At 36.0% G+C, this 26,175-nt stretch overlaps 1 protein-coding gene across 3 annotated transcripts in view; it reads right to left on the bottom strand.

Moving 5' to 3' along the window:
- Positions 1 to 25,172, bottom strand: part of CSMD3 (CUB and Sushi multiple domains 3) — a 1,082,068-nt gene extending 1,056,896 nt beyond the window's left edge. For all 3 annotated transcript variants that reach the window (XM_045561854.1, XM_045561855.1, XM_045561856.1), the window contains exon 1: positions 24,995 to 25,172. In XM_045561854.1, the coding sequence (XP_045417810.1) occupies positions 24,995 to 25,172 (178 nt within the window). The remainder of the gene's footprint in view (positions 1 to 24,994) is intronic.
- Positions 25,173 to 26,175: the final 1,003 nt, after the last annotated feature.

Below are 26,175 nucleotides of genomic sequence, written 5' to 3'. Positions count from 1 at the left end.
TAACACATTTCTATTTTAAAAGAATGCATAGTTTTGGAAAATGTAATGTTCCTAAATCATTCAAAACCATTTACACAATATCATTTTCACTTTGGCCTAGGGTTGTCATATATAGCAGCTGTTTCTTATGAACACATTTTTTCCCACAATTTTAATACATTACATGACTGTGTAGTGAGAATATTAATAAGAATGATAGTAAATTGCTCTTTAAGCTGACAATAATATAATCCAGTTTTCAATATTAAGGCAAAGTATAAATGGCCTATTAATATTTATATTAACTGCTATATGTTATAAACTTAGACTCGCTGTGTTCCCCAATAGAGACATACATCCTGGAATAGCAGGTATATGTTTCTATCACATTTCACAGGATATAAAAAAACAAATACATAAATCAATACATAGGATTTGTTCAAATACTTTTTTTTTTTACTATGTCCTAAGTAGTTATTTTTTTACACTGGAACATTGTTTGTTGCATAAATGAAATCGTCAGAATTTTTCATGATTTAAATAAATCTTATTATAATCAATTTACAGTGGATAAAGAAAAAGGATGATCCTATTTTGAAAATGGGGAAAAAAATCCAGTGCAGACTCGACTCCATTTTGTTGTCTGTGGTGGTTGTTTTATCAGACTACAGAATTTTTCTATCTTTATATCATTTTTTACAGCTATTTTATCATGCTTGCCAATAACATTACAATGTAACAGCAGTTTTCAGTAGGTAGTCTTATGCAATCTATTAAATTTTTAAAGTCAAAAACTTGGCACTGGAAATTATTGCATCTCTAAAACAAAATGTCAGATTCATTCATGCTGTGGAAAACTATTACAATTCCATTTCTATAAACGATGTCAGCCTTGCAAATAATCACTCACCTGTTACATCCACCAAAGCACTGAAGTCTGGTTTTAGAATCTTAACATTCCCTGAGCTTTTGAAGCAACAGGAGTAGAATATATTTGCTGAAGTATCCAACTTCCATTACCTTCTGCTTCTTTCCCACTTAACCCAAAGTAAGTAAAAACACAGCAAGTGAAGGGCAAAACCCCCACCTGAATGAATATCTAAGCATTTCAACTATGTGATTGGCCTATTGTAAACTGTTCACCTGGTTGTGCTCTTATTACTTTTACTAAAGAATATTTTTATGGCAAAATGAGTCAATTTAAAAAATAAGACTTTAAAAATATGTTTCTTTGTTGATTTCCTCTTTAGTACTCTTTAAATCAAGAGTAAAGAGTAAACCCATCATATACTGGCATGAAGTATGAAAAAGGCAAAATTGATCCTTACTCTATGCATACTGTCAGAAAGTTAATAAGGCTTTTTTTTAAAAATAGTTGGCTCTTTCTGAATATATCCTTCAACATGCCAAGATAAAAACATATTATAGAATTAGTATCAGCTTTGATGATTTCCATATGTTATTGCCTGCCTAGAAACAAAAAATAAATAGAAACATTAGTGAAGAGACTTCAGGCAGATATCAAAGTGAGTAACAGGCAATGGTGGCTCTCAGAGCAAAGCATGTCATAATATTACCATTCCTCCCCCAAAATCCCATGTCCTCCCCCAAAAGAAGATTAAAATAAGAAATTCAAAACCTATTTAAATTTTTAAAATTGAAAAAAATAATTCATGAAGTAAATATTGGAAAAACAAAAAAGGAACAATTTTATGAGTCAATAATGTAGACATGCAAAGTATCAAAATGAATGGGATTTTAAATATCTACTTCAACTCCCGCAATTTAAATATAATAAAATAGAGACGCAGAACTAAATAAAGGCAATGAGGAAATAATATATTTTTGTGATCTGAAAGACAATATTAATAGAAATAATAGAAAGTTTGATAGGAGACGTTTTAGAAGCAAACCTCAAAGATATCTTGAACACTCTCATTGTTTTTATACCTCAAAGGAAAATGTAAGTTCATGAAGGCAGAAGTTAGTGAATGAATTGAGTGACACACCTTGAGGAAACAGAAAGATCTTAGAGAAATAGATGTTGCACAATTGTACACTATAGGTGGTCTCATTTTTTTTTTATTTTTGCAAGTAAGAAACCTGAAACAATATATCCATAAATTTTCAGAAATACAAGCAAGCCTTCAAGAGAAATTTCAAATTCCAAAACAGATTCAAAAAAAGACTAGGTTAAGAAAATTTGAACATTAACATAGGCAGCTTTAATGGCACAAAATTATATCAAATGGTAAACTGGAGAACATCATGGGAGAACTAGAACCCAAAATGTTATAACAAAGGACTAGAGGAAGAGGAAAAGAAAGACAAACTTTGTGGCATTAATGAGTTATTAATAATAATAAAAATAAAATCCCATACAAAATAATATTTTAAATGTCAGAAAATGGTAGGTCAGTTAATACTTTACTGTATTCAGTCTCATTTAAAACAACCAACATTTATTAAGGTTCTACCTTTTGAAAGCACTGTGCAAGATTTCATGGAAATATAGAATTGCTAAGAACACAGACAATGACCCCCCATATTTCTCTGTTACATGAGGGAGATAGAATATGCAAAAATTTCTTGAACACAAGGAAGATTATGCTAAGAACTATAATTCAGATACAAATAAAATTTAAGGTAGATGTGAGGAAGGGAGAGTTTAATTTCCACTACAGAGCATTTAGGGCAATGTATCTGGGAAGGAGAGATGGTATTTCAACAAGATAAATGTGAAGAAAGTATGTTTTAAACTAAGAATAGTTTGGTGCAAATGCATGGATATTTAAGAATGCACAACCTCCACTAATGAGACTGAGCTCCATGGCTTTTCAATAGTGGTAATAAAATACATAGTTAGAGTGCATTAGTAAGAGTCCGATCATGAAATATATTGAAGATCAGAAAGAGGTGTTTAAAACAAAATGAATTTAAAATACACTCCAAAAATAGAATAATAGAAAGAGAAAGTAAAATAAACATTTATCAAAAAAAAAAACCTAATGACAAAAATATGGTAGGTGAAGAATAGCTAACTTCCATCAGTTGTACTGTTAAGTGCAAATTGATTGAATTTTATTCTGTTTGGAATCCTCAGTTCCTCCATATGCTTCCCATACTTCTGAGCCACTAAGTATCTAAGATTTTATGTAGGAAGCAGTTTCCTCTAGAGACTATGGTCAGCCCCAAAAGGTTATTATCAAATTTAGAGTTGTTTCAAGAACAGTAACAGGAATTGAAACAGAAGGCAGAAATAAATCAATGATCAAAGAAGAATGACAATAATTTTAATTAGAACATTGTGGTTAATATATCTGAAACTTTCCAACAGGGGACAAGCTTACATGGATAATTTTGGCCAGGGGCAACCAATTCCAGAAATATAGACAATCACAGTAGCACCATAGATTTGGTATCTGTTAGTGATTTGAGCCAACTTAATAAATATTGGGGTGGTTGGGTGGGAGGCAAATAAGAATTTCTCTGTATTAAAAAATAAACAATGATCTAAAATGTGTTATATATGTAAAATCGCAAAAAATAGAATATTGTCATATAGTCAATTTTAAATACATTTTATATTAAAAGCCTATTTGAAAATTTTTAATTATTTTATTTTATTTATGTATTTATTTTTATTTCAAAATATTATGAGGGTACAAATGTTTTGGTTATATGTATCAATTTTGTTATGCTTGAGTCAGGGCTATAGGTGTGCCTATCACCCAGATAGTGTTCATTGTGCCCGTTAAGTACCTTGTACCCATTAGGTACCCATCCCCTTCTCCCCCACCTTCCTGCTTGATTTTCACTGAGTTTTACTTCCCTCTGTGCACATGTGTGCTCATCAGTCACTTCCGATTTAATAGCGAGTGCATGGGTGTTTGTTTTTCCATTCTTTAGACACTTCACTTAAGACAATGGTCTCTAGTTTCATCATCATTGCAAAAGGCATTAATTCATCATTCTTCATGGCTGAGTAGTATTCCATAGTATACATACACTACATTTTGTTAATCCACTAATGAATTCATAAGCATTGGGTTGATTCTACATCTTTTCAATTGTGAATTGTGCTGCAGTAAATATTCAAGTGCAGGTGTCTTCTTGATAAAATGACTTTTTTCCTTTAGGTAAATACTCAGTAGTGGGAATGCTGTATCAAATGGTAGGCCTACTTTTAGTTCTTTGAGGAATCTCCATGCTGTTTTCCATAGAGGTTGTGCTAGTCTGCAGTCTCACCAACAGTGTATAAGCATTCCTTGAGAAGTCTGTAGTTAGCCTGATGGGTTTTCCTTTGTACGTTACTTGATGTTTTCGTCTCACAACTCACAGGAGTTCATCCTTCGTGTTGACTTTGGCCAGTCTGATGACTATGTGTCTTGCTGATTGTCTCTTTGTGATGAATCTCCCAGGTGTTCCTGGAGATTCTTGTACCTGTGTGTCTACATCTTCAGCAAGACCAGGGAAGTTTTCCTCAATTATTCCCTCTAATTGGCTTTCCAGCCCTAGTGCACTTTCTTCTTCACCCTCAAGGATGCCTATGATTCTTATATTTGCCCAAGAGAGATGCTTGAGCTGGGGCTCTCAGAAGTTGCTGCTTCCCTTCTGTTGGGGCTTCCATAGATAGTGGGGCTCAAACCTTTCCTCTTAAAGACCTGCAGAGGGCTAAGAGATGTTAGGACTGTCAGCTCTCTGTTCACCAGTTCTCCCCGGTGCTGCTTGCTTGGGGGCTCTGTCAGAGCAGGGCACACCCTGAAGCAGAGGGACATCAAACCTGCTTGAGCATTCCATAGGCAACTTGGGACCAGCGCTCTTCTCCCTACAAAGGTCAGAGATTGACCTTTGGGGACCTGGGAATAGACCCACAGGCCAGATCCTATACCCTCAGGACTCAATGTTGCTTGAGGGCACAGAGGGGAGACTTGTGGACTAATCTCAGGAGGCCAGGGAGCCCACATGGTCAGAACTGAAAAGAGTGCTCAGTGTGGGTCCCAGCTGCAGCCCACTCGTGGAACACTCCTCCTCCCACAGGAAAGCTGTGCTCTCAGCCCAGGGTGGGATCCTGGACAGGGAAGCTCCCAGCCCACAGCACCATTGCTGGGGAGCTCAGCTAGTTTGAATTCCTGCCTGCCATTAGACCCTGGAGGGAGAACATGGAGCAGGGGAGGGGAGAAATTTTTAATTAGTTTTGTCTCAGTACATTATATTTGTTCATATTTATGGGGTACATGTAATATTTTGATATGTGCATTTTTAACAGTTTATGGAGTGATTAAATATATTTTCCAGGAATATCATCTGTTGATTTGTTGAAGAACTACTCTGCATAAAAAGCCCTACCAGGTAGATTTAGAGAGGACTAGACAAAAAGATGATGCATATCAGAGTCCTTGGGTCAGGAGTGTCACTTTCTTTTATGCTCTTAATTCCTTATGTGACAATACCAGTACACTGATCAAATCATGGATTTATCAAAAAACTCACCTGCTTTTGCTCAGACAGGTTCATCATCCTGCCCTCTAACTTCTATAGTGCCTTTATTTCCCTTCATAATAGCGTTTATTAAACTATATTAAAATTATTTGTTTGTTAACTTCTCTTTCCCATTAGAATGAATTGTGATCTTTTTGATGGCTTGGAGAAATCATTATTCAACTCCTTATTATTCTTTCAATCCTACCATTCTAATGGTAGACTTGAAAAATAAGAGCTCATTAAATGCTTATAGAAGTAAAAATGTCACAAAAATCCCAGTGAAACTTAAAATTTGCATTTTTACATTTCATATAACATCATAAGAATATACTTTAAAAGCTAATAAAAATAGTGATTGAGAGGTATAGTAGAAATTGGAGATTGTAAATAATATTACAAGACACAAAGCAGAAATAGTATACTGACATAAGGAAGAGTTTGCAACAAATAAGACTATTAAAATTTATCTCAGCTTTACAAAAATGTTTTAAAAAACTGTTCATATACTATGTGATATAGATATACTTAGTAAATGAAAAAGCCTCACTATAGGTCATATATTATAATATCAAACTTAATACAATGTTTTAAAATTACCAATAACAAAAAGTATGTATTTACAAAATCAAATAAATTCTCATATGTACTAGCTAAATGAGGACAGAGATTATTCATAATCAAAAATTAAAATGGTTAAAATAACCTCTCAACATAATGGAATGAATAATACATTTTTTAAATGAGTACTTAGAAAAAATGTTATATATGCCAAAGTAAGACAGAAAGAAAAATACAAACACAATGAAATGTCTTTCCCTGAAAATTCTTAAGGCAGAGAAGTAAACAAAATAGAAGCAGTAAAACTAAATAGAAATGAGAAAAAAATGCTTAGCATTTTTTGTTTACACTTTTGTTCCCTGGAAAAAATACTAGTTTTTAGACTATAGGTTCAATTCAAGATAAAAGAAAATGATATAAAATATAAAATCAAAAATGTAAGTTGTAACATGATTATGATCTGAACATTAGCAAATCATTTGAAATAATATTATTCACAGAATAATATTCAGAATAACATTCACAGAATGTTTGTATTCAGAAATGAATCGTATTCATTTCTGAATACAAACATTATAAAATGTCCAAACTGATACAAAATATGATTAGGAAAAAAACAGAGAATCTATATAAGAAAATAATTTAAAGAAATATGTTTTTCATACTCCAAATTTCTAAGACAAAAAAATAAAAAAAATCATTGATGAACCCAGAGTTAAAAGAACCAAACATTGACAAATAGAATGCAATCACACATGAAAGGAATTGCTGACTAGGGTTAAGCAGGGTTTATCCCAAGAATCCAAAACTAACAGTGACCCAGATGAAATTATTAACATACTGCATCATTTTAACAGAGAAAAATAGTAAAAAATACATAATTAGTACATAAATTCAATAAAAATAATTGATGAAACTTAATATTTATTTTTAAATTAAAACTCTAAGAAGATATAAAGACAATTATTTAACTTTTTGCATTGGAAAGAGTATCTATTTAAGCAAGCTCAGTATACAGCTATCGTTGATTTACAAAACCAGTTGTTTAGTTTAAGATATGATTACTTACTTTATTGAGGACTCTGCTAATTTGCAGAAAAAAGTATCTACCTCAAGGCTTATCTTCAATAGCATATTATTCAAATGCATATAAAAGATAATTCTGTTTTGACCTGAAATATCTCATTAAATTCTTGAAAAGTGCATTTCATTTAATTATTTTTATACATAAGAGAATAAATTGAAGTAAGTGTGCTTATTTTCAAACAAATAACAAAGTGGTTATTGTTGTTGCAATAGTCATTATTAATGGCAATGTACAGTTCATGCAGTGCTTTCTTATACTGATGCACTTGCTCTAACAATTCTGTGAAGTCTACAGAAAACATGAGATGAAGAAACTAAGCCTAAAAGAAACTCTTCAGTTAAGGCCACCTGGCCAGTAAAGATATAGCTACTATTATAATGAAACCCATATTCTACCTACCAGATTAGACACTCAAAATAATCATAATAAATATTTCTTAATTAATGTAATCTCTGATGTAATGAGTATTACTTAAAATTATGTGACGAAGGGGCCTAAGGATGAACAATTATTTCTGCTTGCAAGGGTAATTGATTAGAGCTGAGCAATTCCTTGTGTTCTTAACCGTGATAATAATGGAGGCAGTAATATTTTGAGCTAAGGGTTTTTAGCTCAAGTAATAGCAACTGGCTTATATATTCAAAAGTGAAGGTAGCAAAGATGATTCACACTTTTCCATACTGGATAGATGTACAACATTTTTATAAATTATCTTGTTTTCTAAGATACATTGGATATCCAAACAGATATTAGTAGCCACCGCTGATGGGGTTAGAAATATTTAAAGTATATAGCAACTGAGAGATTTGGACAATATATATTGATTTTTCTAACACTATAAGTTTGACTTAATTAACGGATTCAATTAAATATAATCCAATTCAAGTTCCAAATAAGTATTGAGTATCTACTCTGTTTATAAGGCACTGAGTTAGGGATGGAGGTCACATGTATAGGTGTTTTAAGATTTTTGAGATATTCCTTTTTACTCACTGACTCATGAGTTAAGGAAATATGTTTGTTTCCTTTACATTTGTAAGAAATGAATTCACAAAGTTTTCCATGAAGTTTGGGCTATTTAAAATAAAGAATGTAAATAAATATGCAATGAGACCTTGTATTAACATTATTTATAGCTCTCTTTCTTTCTATTTTAATTTGTAAAGAGAAAAAAATACAATATCAAACAGCATTAAACACAACTCCTAAATATAATATCAAAACACCTAAGTTTTTTCCACAATACACATTTTTTTTCATCTTAGCGGCAAACTATAACTTAATAAATGATGCTACAAAGCATGTCCAAACCCTAACGTGAAGCCTGTCTCTCTGGCAACATAATAAGTCTGACCTTTCTGAATTGCAACACCTGACTTCTCTTATTTTTATTGCCTTCCCTTCATCTTGCCACATGTAAAATAAATTGTTCCATATTCAGAAATACTCATTCTTGGAACAGAAGTAACTTTATACATGTTGTATAAATGAAAGATTTCAGAATTCACCTCAAACTAAAGATTTGTTTTCTTCTCAAAGTCTATGAAATTCTGTTTATTGTGATAAAAAGAGCAAAAGTTTTGATTTGGGCACACTTGTTTTGAAACTGATGATGGATAGGTTAATTTGCTTCATTATAATAACCTTCTTAATATCTGTATGTATCCCATAACATCATATTGTATATCTTAAATATATACAATAATTAAAAAAAAACTAATGTTCTGACTTGCTAGCCAGTTTCCTCTTTCTAAGCTGTTTTCTCCAGTATATTGATCACTCAAAGTTGAGGTCCTTAAATGAGAGGCACTCCCAATCCAGGGCACTTTGATTGACATAATGCATGTGACAATGAATATTAGTTTATTTTCCTGCCAGAAAGATGACAAAAGAAATGAAGAGGCAGAAGAATTAGAAATGCCTAATATTTTACTAAGAGAAGTGTTTTCACAAGTTCTTTGGGGAAAAATGAACTATTATAAAAATTGATGTATTAATAAAATATAGAAGAAAGATCTTATAAACTTTAAATATTTGTGCTTAAATATGCAATTAGTAAGAATGCATATACTTTTTATTTTATATTGTATTTATTCACTATTGTTAAAATTTTGTTGACTACATTTGTTGGAGCTCAGAAAATGATGCCTCAAAAGTTTGGCACTTTGGCATGCTGAACGCTTTGAACTAAAATAAGAAGGCTGCAGAAATAAGCTTTCTCTGTAAAGTCAAACCAAAGTCTTTCTCTGATCTTTCCCTACCCCTAATCTCTCTGATCCTCTTTCCCCAAGCACAGGGAGGGTTTTCTCTGGAATTTTCTTATTTGAATAAGAAAACTACTTTCCAAAAGAAAGGCAATTTTCTTAAGACCCTTTCTCTAGTAATCTCATCAAATAACCAAGAAAGATTAATCACTGGAGAAGAGAGGAGACTAAAAATCACACCCAGGCAAAACTTTATCTATTTTTCTGAATGCAGCTTTGAGAGATAACCGCTACACTTTATCTGCACAACAAGACACCATTGTTTACAGTAAAGTTCTGCTTCTCACCTTCCCACCACCTCCCCCAGAGATCAGAGGAAATTTGTCCCAAGCCATTTTTCTTTGCAGTCATTCATTTCTCTTGAAAATCATTTATTCCCTGAAATTAGCTACAGCCCCCCATTTCACTATCTTCTATGAAGAGGGCATTTAAGCCTCAACCATCTGGCCCTTCATTGTGTCTCATATTTGTGGAACTCCTGTATGCACTCCTGTATGTGGAACGGATGTATGCACATTAATAAATTATATCCCTTTTTCTCCTGTTAATCTGTCTATTGTCAGTTGTTTTTAGTGAACCTCCAGAAAAGGATGAAGGGAAGCTTTCCCTTCACTCCTAAACCTTAAACTTGGATTTTAAAAAGGACTTGAAGTATGTATGACACATTTACTTCTTTTATCCAAAAACTCTTCTCAGATTTGCTGAGCAGACAAAGATCCTTTGATTCAAAACTGGACCCCACTTATTTGTATCATATTGTAACTTAACTCAAAGCCAGCCAATCAGGTATCCTTTTATAACTTTGAAATAAAACAAATAGAGATTGGGTGTCACCGTAAAGTTTTGGGGCCATGAAGAGTTTGATGCAAAAATATTAAATAGTGCTATGGAAGCAACACAGTATCACTCTCAAGTTAAGGTGGTGGGAGGGTAGAAATAAGCCCCTGTCTTACCTAGGAAGCTGGCTTATAGAAGTGAAAGAAGCAACTATGCAAAAAAAAAAAAAAAAAACGGACAGATGATATTGTGGCCCGGAGAGGATGAGGGGGAGATGAAGAGGAAAAATGCTTTTTTATCCCTTTTTAGGGTTTTTTTCTTTAAATTGAGTTATTTAGCTTTTTAAAAATTTGACAGGTAGCATAGTACGAAATTCTTATTCGAAATTCTTGGGACCAGAAGGGTTTTGGATTTCAGATTTTTTTAGATTTTGGTGTATTTGCATATACTTAATGAGATATCTGGGTGATGAGACCCAAGTCTAAATACAAAATTTACTTATGTTTCATATACAGCTTATACATAGAGCCTGAATATAACTGTATATAATATTTTTCATAATTTTTTGCATAAAACACAGTTTCCACTCCTTTTTGACTGGGACCCATCCCATGAGGTCAAATGTAAAATTTTCTACTTGTCCCATCATGTCAGCTCTCAAAAAGCCATTTTGAATTTCAAATTTTCAGATTAGGGATGCCTAATACGTTGTGGAATGATTAAACCTATCAAATTAACAATTGCACTACCTCACATAGTTATCATATTTGGCTAGCTATATATATATTATAGGTGGCTACTCTGAGATTTCTTGTGTGCTAACAATAAACAAGCTAGCTTGAGAACTTTCCACTGCATTTTAGGAAAGCAATCAATGTTAGAACACTGTTTCTGTATGTACATTGTCAGTGATACTTGAAAATAAAATACAGTTATAACTTAAGAAAGAAAGATAAAGTGAATTGAAAAACAGCACAGGGATATATTGATTTTGATTGTTTCTTTGTATAATATAGCTTTGTGAAATGTTAAGAGACCACTTTCTTTTTTGTTATGTCAAAAATTAAAAATGAGCATCTTAAACATTGACTCTGGGATGCTGATGGAACCAAACTGGCATGCATTGCAAATTATCTGACATGCGTTAGTGTAAGATTTAAATAAGTGAAGCTAATTCTATGTATTGTGTAGAGTGTTGAAAATTCACCCAGGAAGATATGGAAATTTTGTCCTTAAGTTGTACCAAGTTAAGTAAAACAATGCATGCTACTCAAAGCCATTTTATCTCAAGCCTGTAAATTTACTTTATTCACTAAAGTAATCGAAACAGAGATTATAACAATTTACATAGGGATGGAAATGCATGGTTTTCATCTGACATTAATAGTCAAGATCTTGAGGTTTAGCAATAAGAAAAACCCTTAATATTTTTTGTTTTAATAAGCGTTAAATCTGGTTTCTTATACATTAAGTCATTATTAAATCACCAAGAAATGAGACTTATCAAATGTGAAAAGGAACAAGGAGATAGTTTGGTATTTGGGAAGCAGGGTGTTGGTACAAACATCAGAATGACATGAATCATCAAAGTAATATACTTGGGAGAAATGAAAGAAATGTAAAATTAGATGAAATTTTTTGAGTGTTCTAGTTTTATGTAGATAGATCATTCAACTACACTCCTATATAGCAAAATTGGTGTTGGTGCAATGCTGGTATATCCCCCTATAATGACTCATATATTTTTTTATTGCTCTTAACATCATAAATTAAAATCAAATCAAAATATAATATTTTTACTAAAAACTGTTTCACCAACACACATATCTTCAATAAAGACAAAAAATGAGAAATGGAAAACTTTGACTGAATCTGTTATTATTTTCTTTGTTCTTTGCAGGTGTTGACCTTGATAAGTGAGCTTCATTTCACATGAATCATGAAATGAAGGGGCAGAAATATGAATTTAAATTGAAAGTATTAGGAAGCCAGGGAAGAGCTCTGAGGCAGGAACTAACATAGGGAAAAAAATGGGTAAAGAGCACAATTTGCTGATCATAAACAATTGTATAATTGTTCAAACACTATTATAGAAATACATGTGGGATCTTTATTAATACTGGATAAACTAGTTAATATCAGTTGGTTGAACAGATGGGAGTCAATAAACATTTTAATTGGAAATTACAAGGGAAAATCACATTAGATTAGATCAAAAAATGATGCCTTTCTTTAGAAAGTTTCAAACAATGTCTATAGGATGTCATATTTACCTGTGATAGGATAAAGATATAATATATATGATATATAAACAAAGATGGTATTAACCACACTAATATTTACATGAGAACAGAATCCCATTGAAGGAAGAAACAATTTCACAATAACCAGATTCTTTTGGTACTATGTTCACAGAAAGCCTGCTTCAAATAGACTATGTCTTCCTTTAGGATAGAGACTAGACCTTTATCTCAATATTCTCAAAGTCCAGGCAAGGGCCTGACACATACTGTTCCTTAATAAATGATTGATGGCCGAAGGAATGTGCCAACTTGCTCTAGAACTGATAAATAAGCCACTGGTTGTTTTTGTGGAAATAAAATCAACTGACCACTGTATCCTTCACAACTTAAATTATTGTCAATGCCACAATATTCAATTCAAAATGATATTACTTTAATAAAAAGCACAATAAACCAAATTTAACTTTAACCAAAAGAAAATAATAGAAATAAATAAGTTAATATTTACATGAAATAGAACATGACATAACCTAATATGCCTAACATCTTCCAATTTCTTTTCAGGTCTTTGAGAATTTGCTGTTTGAAAGAATTATATAATTAGAATGTAAAGTCTTTCTAAAATAGGAAATTTTCAACAATATGAAGACAAGTAAAAGTAAGTACTGATCTTTATATTACTGAAAAATGGCTGATATTTTAGAACCAATATATTAGTAATATTTAAAAATTAAGTCCAAATATTATTTCTGATATTAATTCAGGTCAAACTAATATAGATATTAAAGATTTTTTAGTACTCTGCTAGAAAATTGATCTTATGGGTTTCTGTTTGACCTCTTTTAAAAAGATTTAACAGATATGATTACTCAAGTACTAGTAGAATTTATAGATGAAAGTTTTTTAAAAGCCATAAAAAGATCATTGAACATGAATTCATGGACCTGTCAGCATTTTTATTGCAAAACTTCATTTAAGAGGGTTTATCATCCATAATCTTAGAAACTAGAAAGCTGCAAGTTGGAACACAAACTAGCAACCTGGATGCAAATTTATTTACACAAAACATTTGAATCAGTTCAGCTGTTTTTATCTAGACATCAGCCAAAAACCTTAACTCCAGGTTTCTCCATATAGGTGCACACTGAGTAAATATTTTGTGTAGACTACATAGTTAGGTCACTTAGAGTATGGAGTCAATAAATCCAAGGTAGCATGTGTTTCATCTCCAGGAGATTCAGTTGTATTTATTTTGCCAGTTTTTCTAACTTTGATCCCTTATCTTGCCAATGCAGCTTTTAGCAACACAGAGCTCAGTATTAGAAAATGCATGTAGCTCAGCATAAATTCATTACCAACATTTGGGAAAGATTCAAATTATACTTCTGATAATGATTCAGAAAAGTCATCTCTGTACATGAAAATATAGTTTAAAAAGTGAAACCAGGCCGGGCGGGGTGGCTCAAGCCTGTAATCCTAGCACTCTGGGAGGCTGAGGCAGTGGACCGCTCGAGGTCAGGAGTTCGAGAGCAGCTTGAGCAAGAGTGAGACACACACCCCCCCCCCCACTAAAAATAGAAAGAAATTATCTGGCCAACTAAATATATATATATAATATATATATATATTTATATACAATTAGCCGGGCACGGTGGCGCATGCCTGTAGTCCCAGCTACTGGGGAGGCTGTCGCTTAAGCCCGGGAGTTTGAGGTTGCTATGAGCTAGGCTGACGCCACTGCACTCACTCTAGCCCGGGCAACAGAGCGAGACTGCGTCTCAAAAAAAAAAAAAAAAAAAAAAAAGAAAACAAAATGACTTCTAAAAATTACAAATTAGCTCAAGTTAAAGTTTCTTTTAACAGTAGTTTATTTTGCTTTCAGAAACTAACATCAGAGTAGACACAGTTACTTCTTTACATTAAAATACTCATAAAAATATAACTTAAAATTATATTTTTAATTATAGAAACAGCTGATAAACTTTATTATGTGCATACCCATTATGTAGCATTTTAAGAGGAAATGAAATTAAGAACAGTTTTTCAGATTCCTTTAAAATCAAACAACCCCATAGTGTAAACAAGCAAAAATATAAAAGACATGTCCCCATAGAAAATTTAAATACATATTTGAGAAATTAGAATAATATTAAACAACAAAACACAGCTTGTAGTTTTATTAAGTAGCTGTAAATGAGGAAACAAATGGCTAATAGGGATGTGAACAAGCTCAAGAAAAGCCGTTTTGATTATCAGTGTACTTCCCCTGCCTCTCACTAAGGTCATGAAATCCAACGTCAAGCAATTCGTGGTTGAAAATTTCAATAAACTACAGTGAATTATTACAACAAAAGGGTCAATTTTAAATTGAAGAACTTGGCTGATAATTAGTCAATTTTCAACATTAAATAAAATTTTTGAATGCATAATTGTAGGAAACAGATTTACGGACACATTGTAGATGTACCTTTATCCGTGACTTTTGCCAACCTTGGGAAGATCTACATCTAGCTGTCGTTAAGATCAAACATCAAAACTGTTTAAAATAAGGGTGCCTCATAAAAAAGTGTTAATTGCAATAAGTACATTCTGTGAGTGATTCATATGAGAACATTATTAGGATATTTTAGCTTGAAAAAGGCAGATTAAAATGACATTTCTAAAAATATACCCACAAACAAAGCTTTAATAATGCAAGTAGAAAGGCTAGCTTATATTGGGAGAACCTATAAAGTTCAGAAATGCAAAAGCAATAGTTGCATATGAAAATACATTTTATCACCTTTACAAGAAACTGTAATGCTAAATTTGAGCATGTAAGTATAATTTAATACATGCATTTTATTATATAGAATATGATGGATATATAAATGCCCTCATTTAATTTTTAAGTTAATCTTTAGAATGCATGTTAAGTTTCCTATCCACCTATATTATTACACTCATGTTTCTGTGCATCCTTACACAATTACTTCAGAAAGTACTCTTTTAAGTCTGGTCAGGATTTGAGGGTAGGCATAGTGGTCTCTACTTTCAAGAAGCTTTACTCCCATAACCCAATTAAGTCTAAATAAAGAGGTTCATAAGGCAGGCCCAATAAAGTGAAAAGTACACAGGACATGGAATTTAAAGGTTTGTACTCTCTAACATGGCTAGTCACTTCATTTCTCTGGCCTGTCTCCTCTTTATGTGCAGATACACAGTTACACCTGTACTTTTATGGAATGAAGTAGACTTTGTGGATGGAGCTTGGATATCTATATTTTAAAAATATTTTTAATATTTATTTGCCCCACAAATAAATCTATTGCACATTCCCTGTCTAATATCACTAGAGTAGATGGTTTATAAGAGTTTTCACATCCTTAAAAGTCTATAGTATTGAGTGGAAATTAAGGTACCAAATGGAACAATTTTATTTGCCAAGCTTTCCTCCATAATATGCTGAAATAAAAAAAAATCATCCTACTTATTTTCCAAGCTTTATGATATAATTGGCAAACATGTTTTGTACCCACAAATTATTTTATGTGTGAAGGTCATAAATTCATCTGCATTCATAAATTTTAAATTTTACTCAAGAGCACTGGGTTAGGATCAAAGAGTTATAACTTTTAATTCTGTTTCTTTGCACTTAATGTACTACTTTTATATTTTATAGTGACATATTTAACTTACTTATTACTTTTGTATTTACTTTGCTTACTATTGTTTATAAAGTGAAAAATACCTTTTAAATCTATTGTACAGAATTATTAAGAAATAAAGTTAGGTGAATAGAATGAAAGATGTTGAAAATCAAAAAAATGGTAATTTATGTGCTATTACAACTGTGGGATATACATATATATAAAAACATATATTTATATATGTACAAAAACATAACTATTGATCATGAGCTTTCCTCTAAATTAAATTCTCAAGGTCTCAGTTTTTCTCCTAAAAATGAAGAAGTTTATTAACATAGTCATTTACATTTTTTTAGATTTTGTCAAGTCTATCAGCTTATGAATCTATTATCATTTCAGATTTCACTTAACCACTAGCTAATTATATAGTCCTGGAAATCATTGTACCTGTTTGGACTCAGAAAACATTATAGATTATTTGTAAATGGAGATTATAATCTGTACATAGGAGAAAATAGCTATCCCACAAAATGCTTTTTAGAATTCAAGACAGGAAGATGAGAGAGGAAACCACTGCTCAAGATATAAAGGACATTTTATTTAAAGGGCTTAGCATAGAGTTTGACCCATAAAAAAACATAAAAAGAATTTTATCCTTGTACCATTTTCCCAAAACACAATAACATCTCATATACCCTCTATACCAAGCACTTTTGAGCATTCTAGAGTCAGCTAGATGGATTTGTTGTATAATGAAAACTATAGTAGAGCCCCTGCTTTTTCAAGGTTATTTAAAGTTTAATACATCACTTCTATAGAGTCCATTTCCACTTGCAAATTTCCTTTCAAAGTGGTATCTGACTGTATTTTGTTAAATGTTGTACTTAAAAAAATATCCCCATTATCATTTAAAACTATATAATTATAAATATTCCTTTAAAAATTGCTAACATAAAAGAAAGACTTTATAATCTTGAACATTACAGATTCAGCTTTTAAGGGAATCACTCATTACTTTTTACATATTTCAATTACTTTTTTAACATTTCAACTCCTCAAACTTAGGAGTATTCATTATGTTTGCAAATTTTACTCCCATATTTAAAGAGACTTTTAAAATATTTAACATATCACTAAAATTGAAGATAACCATTTAACATTATTTATTTTTCTTGAACTATTAATATTTATAAAATGTATTATTTCTATGATCGGGGGTTTGTTTGTTTGTTTGTGTATTTATTTTGAGATAGTGTCTCATTCTGTTGCCTGGGGCTGAAGTGCGGTTACGCTCACTGAAAACTCAAACTCCAGGGCTGAAGTTAGCCTCCTGACCTAGCTTCTTGAATAGCTGGGACTACAGGCAACCCCACCAAACCAGGCCAATTTTTAAATTTTTCATAGAGAAAGGGTCTCCCTATGTTGTCCAGGCTGGTCTCCAAATCCTGGGCTCAAGGGACCCTCCTGCCTCAACCTCCTAAAGTGCTAGGATTACAAGAAACATGAGCCATTGCACTGGGCCTCCTATTGTGGAGTTTTGAATGATGCCATTGGTGTATATAAATAATGTGAAAGAAATATGCAGATGAACATGCAGACTACAGAGAATGCATAAATCTCATGTAAATATGACTTAAACATAATAACAGCTATGAAAAATAAATTAATAACATATTTTCTATGTTTAAAAGTCTTTATGAAATTATGTACAGATTATAAGAAATAAATAGAAATTTCATTTTAAGTACTACCCTTCAAAGTTCTTTCTCAGATATGAAAAATAGTCATACACTGATTTTATCTATAGTGTTAGTTGTCAAGAAACAGGCTATTCTGAAGATAGAGTTATTTATTTGATGTACACAGTATACCAGTTTTAGAAAAAAATTTTCATTTCACAATTATCTCCTTTTGTCTTCCACCAAATAAGTAGTTAGCATTTTCTTTTTCATTGTACCCACAAACATATATCACTAATACTCTTACGTGGTACTAATTGACATTTGGTACTTAAATGGCAACTTTTGTGATCGACTATCTTCGTTGTTACCATTTGAACTATCACTGTAGTAAAATTGATAAGGTATATTAGAAAGAGAGTAGAACACGAGCTTGAATGCTCAGTAATCTTGTCTCAGTTCTAGAGCTGATGGTCTTTGTAACCTAGTAAAAATCACTTATTGAATGGACAAATTTGTGTTGGTATATTCATGAATCAATATTTTAAAAATCAATATCAGAATGCAAGGGGTGAAATCAGCCCAGGAGCAGAGGTAACATGTGTCAGCTGTGGGTCTGCCCCTGCTTCATAGAGCCAGCACCAGAAGCAAATGTGTAAAGGTGATAAGCAGAAGTTTCAGAGTGTTTCTTAGATGTAGAATAGCCTGGTAACTTAGCCAAAGTGCAATTATAGCTAGTGAGAAGAGGCTACACTTTTTATTTACTGTCATAGAAAAGTTAAGGTGGTAATGTTAAGGATAAAGTGTGTGGGAGTTCATTCTGGCCTTGCATGTGCAAGTTTTAGTTTAATACTAATGATGATAGCTACTAGTGCCATATACTGGGCTGCATATGTGATTTATATAATCTCACTATGAACTGACTGACATTCTAATATCTTTTTTTATAGAAAATGAAACTGAAGCTTAAGCAAGTTGAGTTGCTAGTCCAAGTGTAATTCCTGGCAGAATCATTATTTGAATTTCAGGTCTTAGTGGCTCCAGAGCCCTTGCTCTGTCCACTTTACCGTAGTGGTTCTCAAATGTTAGAGTGCATCAAAATTACCTGGATGACTTGTTAGAAACACTAATGTTTGTGCCCAACTCCCAGATCATTTGATTCAATAGACCTGGTGTGGGGATTGGACCTGAGATTTTATATTTTGAAAATGTTTCCAGACAATACTGGTACTACTTGTTGGAGAACATTTTAAAAATCACTGTAGAGCAAACATTTAAGAGCCAAGAGAATAATCTTGTGATATCTAATGCCACATGATTACCACTGATATTCTTTTTATTCCACTACAAGGTATATAATGCATATGCTAATGTCAGTTTAGACATTGAGAGATTTCAAATTGGGTTGTAGGCAACAAGCCATCATTAATATAGAAAATATTAATCATTAGGAATTCTCAACCAGCACTAAACAGTAGCTTAGAAAAGGGTCTGATGACATACAATGCATTTGATGACTACAAGACTAGAGCCTTAAGAGAAGGAAAGATGATCATCAGCATTAATGCCATGAATACTGGAAGATAGTCAATAAATTGATTTTTCTCAGAAACATTAGTGAAAGTGATATTCCTGATGAAAATAAGAGCCTTACAAGGGCCCTAATACTGAGAAAATTTTGTGGGCATAGAAATAAACATACCTGAAAAATACCATGAATTACCCATCTGCTCACTCTGAGATCAAAAAGATGGATTTGATAGCCATAGTGCCTGTTCTATCACCCTTCCCAGACCTCATCCAAAATATAAATCATAACTTCCACTGTATCCCTAAATTGCATACTCCTTTGGATCATGAGTAATGGGAATGAAAGAAAGAGAGAGGGGAAAATAATAGCTAAAGCTATATTATAGTGTATATTTACGTACAACAAAATGGTCTTAAATTTTATTTGTATCTTACACATTTTCTTAATCTCTTCATTTGTGAGCAGTTTACTTCTAATCTTCCAAATCTTGGAATTCAAAGTACAAGATGGCATATTTTCTCAAATAGTCATGCTGCCTAAAAGAACAGGTGCCTTGCCAGGCATATTGCTTGGTGCTTTCAAGTTATTTACCAAACTAGACAAAATAATTGAAGGTGTTTAATATCCTGAAACCCTTTCTGGCGCCCCTGATGAATAAGTAGAAGAAAGTCGTCTTTTGGAACACAAGGAGAGGTATATTTGGATCCTAGGGAAGTTCATTTCTCTTTGCATTTGAGATCTCAGACAAGCATTTTAACATCAGACTTTGTTTTCACTTGAGTGTAAAGGCATTATTAACTGCTCTACCTCTCTTACTATTTTTTTAATCAGATCTCAGGCACCATAGAGTTTTACTATATTTAGAACCATGTACAGATGACATTTGCTGCCAATGTATTATTTCACTGTTCTATAGACACCAAATTTTGTGTTCAGGGAAAAGATGTGTATACCCAAAACCTATTCAGCTACCCCACAAATAGAAACACTAATTAATATTGTGAACAGTAATAACTACTGGAACTAAGCCTATGCTCCTGGGGTACTTAATTTATTGAGTAATTCTATCCTTTTTCTCCTTGAAGGATCTCAAGGGAGCTGGCATCAGGTTTTCAAGATGCTGAAACCTGCTCCTTAATTATTTCTGCTCACATACTCTTCCAATGAGGGCGCGATGCAGCAACCCCCTCCTTCCCAACCAGAAGATTCGGGAAAGTACGGTGCTGCAAAAGGGTATTTCAGAATGCTTTTTGCAAAGTAACTGTCCAGGGGAAGTTCAGCTCTGAATTCTGGGAACTGTTCAAGCCCTCTCAGGGCAGTAAATTGGTTGGCTTAGCAACTGGGTGGCGCAAAGCCTCCCGGAAAGCACCGAGTTCAGGGAGAAGGGAACTCGCCTCATGCCTACGTCGATCTTTCTTTCTTTGGTTGTCCTGCTCCATTATTATTCTGCAATGCGCAGCAATCTCCGTGCGTGCCCATCTTGCACTCCTTGGCTGGCTACTCCCGACAGTCTGGGAGAGGACCACATCCGCGACCGAGGTGACCCTGCACCATTTCATTTTTGCTGCCCTTTGCCCTAGAGTCCAACTAAGCCCTTGCAGCACTTGAACCTGCTGCTGCCCTCCTGCTTGCCTTTCCCCAGACACCAAGGGGTAGGGAGAAGGAGAATCGTACAGAAGCCACAATCCCCATTATCTATTCCCCAAAGGAGCTTCCCAAGATCCCTGGGTGCGTCCTAGAGAAGTTGTTTGAGTCAGAACCGCTGCAGTCTGCTTGGAGAAAGGGGGCTTTCTCGGCGCCTCTGCCGGATTGTGCAACGGCCGCGGTCGCAGCACCACCAACCATCTGGAGTCCGGGGAACACTAACTTATCCGCCAGGCGTTTCCGCCTAGAACACACATCCACCCTCGAGGCCTCTCGAAGCCTCTTCGGTGACAGTTCAGGAGTCTTGGGTCTTCCTCCTTTCCAGCAACCCTCCCTCGCCCCCGCGACCGTCTCCCCCTGCTCCCCCTACCCCCACGTCGTAAGCTAATTCAGCCACCCAATTTCAACCTGGGTGGTTCACGGAAATTTCAGAGAGGCTGGACTTCTAGGAGAAATGAATAAGCATTCCCAAAGGAAATAGATGAAAGGGAGGGATACCTGTCCAAACCCGACTGGAACACAAAGGTTACCTCCCAGTAGGTGTCTCAGTTGTGCTAACCGCTGGGATGGGTTTTGATGATGGGATGGCCACCAGGTGCTTTTTTTCTTTGCTATTGTTATTGTTTTGTAAAGACATTAACTCACCTTCTTCCCTCCACCTTTGTAAAGCTCTCTGAAGCTAAGACAGATTTTTTTCCTGACTTGTCAGGTTAAGACTGGCGCTTTAAGAGCGGCGAGTGAGAGTGTTTGTCCCCAGGGACACACGCCTGGCTAAGACCTCCCTGCAAGGCCACCCTGGAGTCGATAAAAGGTGCTAATGAACGCCTCGGGCAGTTGTCCCCTCACACGGACCATTTCCAGTGGGACGTAACTGAGAGAGAGGATGTGATCTCCACTCTTCCAGAAGAGCTCTGTGGCAGGAGTAGTATCTCCCTGAAGTTCCAGAGCCCCCAGAAAAGTGGACCCTTCAGTAGATTCCCTAGTCTGGCGAGAATCCCCAAGAAGCACTATCTGGCATGGGGTGTAGGACTCCGCCCTCGGCTCCAAACTGCTGCCTTACCAAGATCTGTGCCTTCGGTACTTTTGCTGCACAGAGTGTGTGCTCCCCTGGGATCCCCTGAGAAGCAGCGTGGGAAAGCACCCCGCGGGTGTCTCTTTAGGTGGGCGGGACGCTTAAGCACGACTTGGAGATTCACAATTTCTATCTGGGTGAGACCTAAACAGACACGCTGCAGCTGGAGGTTGCATATCAGATATTTCTCTCTCTCTCTCTCTATCTCTCTCTCCCTCTCTCTCATTTCAGCATGGATCAAGTCTAAACAGCACCTACTCAGTGCCACCTGCCAATTTGATGCCCTCCACAACCTTTTATTTCGGATGATGACAGTAGACATGAAATGCCTAGGAAAGGTTGGCTCCCCTCTCAGCCCCACCCGAGCGGTCCAGGCCTACCAAGGACCACTTTATCTTCCACTCTGAGGCATTTCCTCCCACAGAGCTTCTTTGTCATTGCTGTTGCACGCAGAGGTGAGATGGTGGAGGGATGAAAAGTGTGGGCAGATGGTGGAATTATCTTAGCCAGAGCTGTTCAGGTGGAAAGCTGCGCGCCTCTGACTTCCTGAACCCTCATGGTAGTCTAGATTAACACCGGGAAATACCTTTAAAATGACTCCCCAGTCTGAGCTTTTCCTTGGACCTGAGAGTCCAGAAGAAACAGTAGGGAAGACAAAAGAGGGCATAGACATTGGGGCAAACAACATTTGCAGTATGGGTGTTAGGAAAGCCTTGAGACTGAGGTGAAATTAAAATAAAATGAAGAAAAGGAGAATAAGAAGCAATTTTCAAAATTGGCATTACCCGAAGACTGGGAGCAGGTCTAAAGCATGCAATCTATACAAGTTTGTCAGAATTTGGGGACAACATTTCAAGTTGTAAAATGTAGGAGATGCCTTCCAAGTGCCAGATGAGTGACAATGAAGAACTTTATTGCCATTAAAAAAATCTTTTAACGGTTTGTAGAATATTGATTTTGGACAGGACCAAAACAGACTATGACATGCTCCTTCTTCCCAATGTCCCCAAAGGTAAAATATATTCAGTGGAGAGCGATTATATCAGTTTGAAAAGGAGCTGTGGATAGAGTGCAGAGGTCCTGTTGCCAGTACCATTTAAAGCAAATTAACGCGCCGTTCCTTTCTGTAGGCGCGTCTCATTCGGAAAATACGGTAGGTGGGGGCAGCCGGGGCTGTAATTGCAGGCAGCGCGGCACCGCGTTTGTCGGGCTGGAATGCTCGCCCTGCTTCGGAGACTTCCCTCCCCCTCATCTGCCCCTCGAATGTGTTTTGGCTCAACAGGTATCACATGAAAACTCGCACTTAAACCCTGGTCATCTTCTCACACGGGAGCCACCCCTACGTTTTTCTGCCAAGGTTGCTGCTGGCTCCCTGCGCCTCCCCCACGCGGAGCGCGCGTCTAGCAGGCAGCCCCAGGGCCATCCATTAACCACCAACTCCCAGTGGCAGGCGAACTAAGCATTAATGTGTGGCTCCTCACACGTCGAGCCGGCGACAAAAACCCCTTGTAAGCAATCTGAGGAGCGATTTGTGTATTAGACAGTGTAGTTATGCCGCTTAGGACAAGCGTTTTGGCTCGGAGCTGCGCTGAGGCTCCAGGGAGAAAAGAAAAATCAAGCTTTAAGGAGTAGGTTGGGATTACATGGCAGTTGCTGCCACAGAGACCAGGGGCGACTTCCTGGCATTTAGGGATGTAAATTAAAATTCCAGACATGCCACCCATCATTGGTCATAGGAGAGGGAGAGGTAACCTCTCCAGCTCCCTCCTCCCAAAACATGAATTATCATTTCCACTGAATGCAAATGGGCTGCCTTCCGTGGGGGGACAGCCAGCTGCAAGCTGGACAATAAACTGTTTCATAGAGACGCGGCCCGATTGCGGTTCAGAGAGGCACTCCTTTACAAAGGAAGAAGCGTCCAGTTTGTGTTGACAGCCGTGGCGCGCCTGGGCCAAAACAGGCCCCCCTTTCCCCCGCCTATCCCCGGCACCCAGACACCCGGGATTTGAAACTAGCTTCACTAAAGCGACATCCATCGCGTCTATTTGAGCTGCCATGAGTATGGAGAGGTGATTGTTCAAAAATGATGGCATGAGTCATAAACACCTCCTGAGTATTCTTTGCAGCAATTAATGGGCAGCAGGGTGCAGGATAAGTTGTGGAAGAACGATGTGGATCTATTTTCTCCCTGAGGACAGCTCTTCTTCCAAGGATCCTGACTTGTCTCTTGCTTTCCTGTTTAGGAATAAATTTTACATCCCACTTACCCCCTCCCCTTGTCTGTGCATGTGACACTCACTCTACCTGTCTGAACGCTGAGACTTGCTGGGGATTTTCTTTTTGGTCGTCAGCTAATGACTTTCCTTCTACCTTCGTTCATCCCCTAAGGTGGATCTTTACACTTCGTGACATCTCAGACCCTGTTTAAGCCTCATTATTTGGCTGAACCTCTACCACAGAACCTAGGGAAGCTCTCCTACATTTATCTTTGCATAGGAGCCCACGTAGAAATAATTCACATATGCATGCATACATTCATGTTGGTGTGGGAATGCTTGGAAGACCCCTATACCTAAAGCATTTAAAATCAACGCATTCCTAGCACGTTGGTAACTTTCTTCCCTGAAAGGGTTAAAAAGCATTTACACCCCTGTCTTTAATATAAATATTCCACCCAAAGCATTAAACCCCACTGATTTGACAAGAAAGCAAGGTAATCCTCACCACCAAGAAAAGTCTTGCAGAGGAATTCTGCCTGGATATCCACTAGTTAGAGGCTATACTAACCAACTCACGTCTTCGTTTGAGCATACTGCAAGAATATTTATTGAGCACAAGCTCAATCACCGCATTGAACGCCAAATCTGGCAAGCAAAATGCATTTCCTATCTGAGGGAGGGAAAAAGAGCTGTGAATCAACTCCTTCTTCAGTATTATCATGATTATTTTATCGGTGCAAATTGCAAAGTAATCTGCCAGCCTCTCTCAGGCTGCAAGTCAGCCCACCTCCATCCAAAGCGGAGAGGACCCCCCCAAAGCAGACCTACCTTTCACACAAGACACCGTCAATAAAAAGACGAGGTTCCAAAACGTAAATCCACTTTTAATCCCCATTTTCTTCATCAGGATGAAGTCTAGGCGGCCACATTTAGCGCATCTTCGCGTGCCAGTCTCCCGGGGTTTGGATTCCTTTGCTCGGCTTTCCCCTTTGCGGATCCCTTTCATATTATTCGCGAGCTCCTAATTCCTGCTCCTCAGCCCAGCGCAGTGGAGTTGTTGCTGTTGTTGGTGCGCGGTCACAGATCGGAGTGAATGGTGTTTCTGGGATACCACAGCAACCTTGACGAGGACTCAACCATCTCTCCAACGGGGGCACAAAGTCTCCGCTACTCTGGATTCTGTCTTTTTCTAGTGCGTTTTTCCCCTCCACCAAAATCTACCCCAATTCTAGCTCGTTATAGCAACCACCAGAAACCACTAGTGAGTCTCTTAAAGCCCAGCTCAGCTCTCTGATAAACTCCCCACGATATTTGAAATTGAGGGGCTTGGTTTTTTTTTCCCCCCCGAATAGATCAATTCTGCCTGTAAAAGCAGCCCAAGAAATATTATGTTAGTGAGCTCTCCATTGCAGCCTGTGAATGCAGAAGCATGTTAAAGGAATATTTTAATCCGAGGATCGGTGTTGCTTTTGGGGAAACCGTGGGGATAATGAATCGGGCTCCATCGATGCCCACGTCGTTATAATGGAACATGTGTTACTACTGTAGTTGCAGTATATTTAAGGCAGGCTTCTCGCATTTATTATCCCGTGATTTAATTAAAAAAGGAGATCACAAAGAAGAATTTATTTGCACACATGCATTTACATATTCAAATACCTACGTGTAAACCCGTAACCGGGTTTTTATGATTCGTTAAACGGATTTCATCCATGGCCTGCGCGAGGGTGGGGTGGGGAGGAAAGTCAGTGTCATTTCCTCAAATAGTTCTCCCTTTCATCCTCCCAACCCCCTTTTCAATTGGTGTGTGCTGCAGTTAAACTACTTTATCTGTAGTAGTTATCTATAACAGACCCATTTGTCTTAATTCTGGATCGGTCCCAAATATGTAAATGGGAGGTTTCTTTCAAAACGAAAAATGTATATATCTATACATCTGGATTTGGCAGACCCCTACACTCAAGGGTTAAGATTGCACAAGAGAAGAGTTCTTGCGCCATCTACTGGCC

This window comes from Lemur catta, chromosome 9, assembly GCF_020740605.2.
Source record: "Lemur catta isolate mLemCat1 chromosome 9, mLemCat1.pri, whole genome shotgun sequence".
Lineage (NCBI taxonomy): Eukaryota > Metazoa > Chordata > Mammalia > Primates > Lemuridae > Lemur > Lemur catta.
This window is presented reverse-complemented; position numbering and strand designations above follow the sequence as displayed.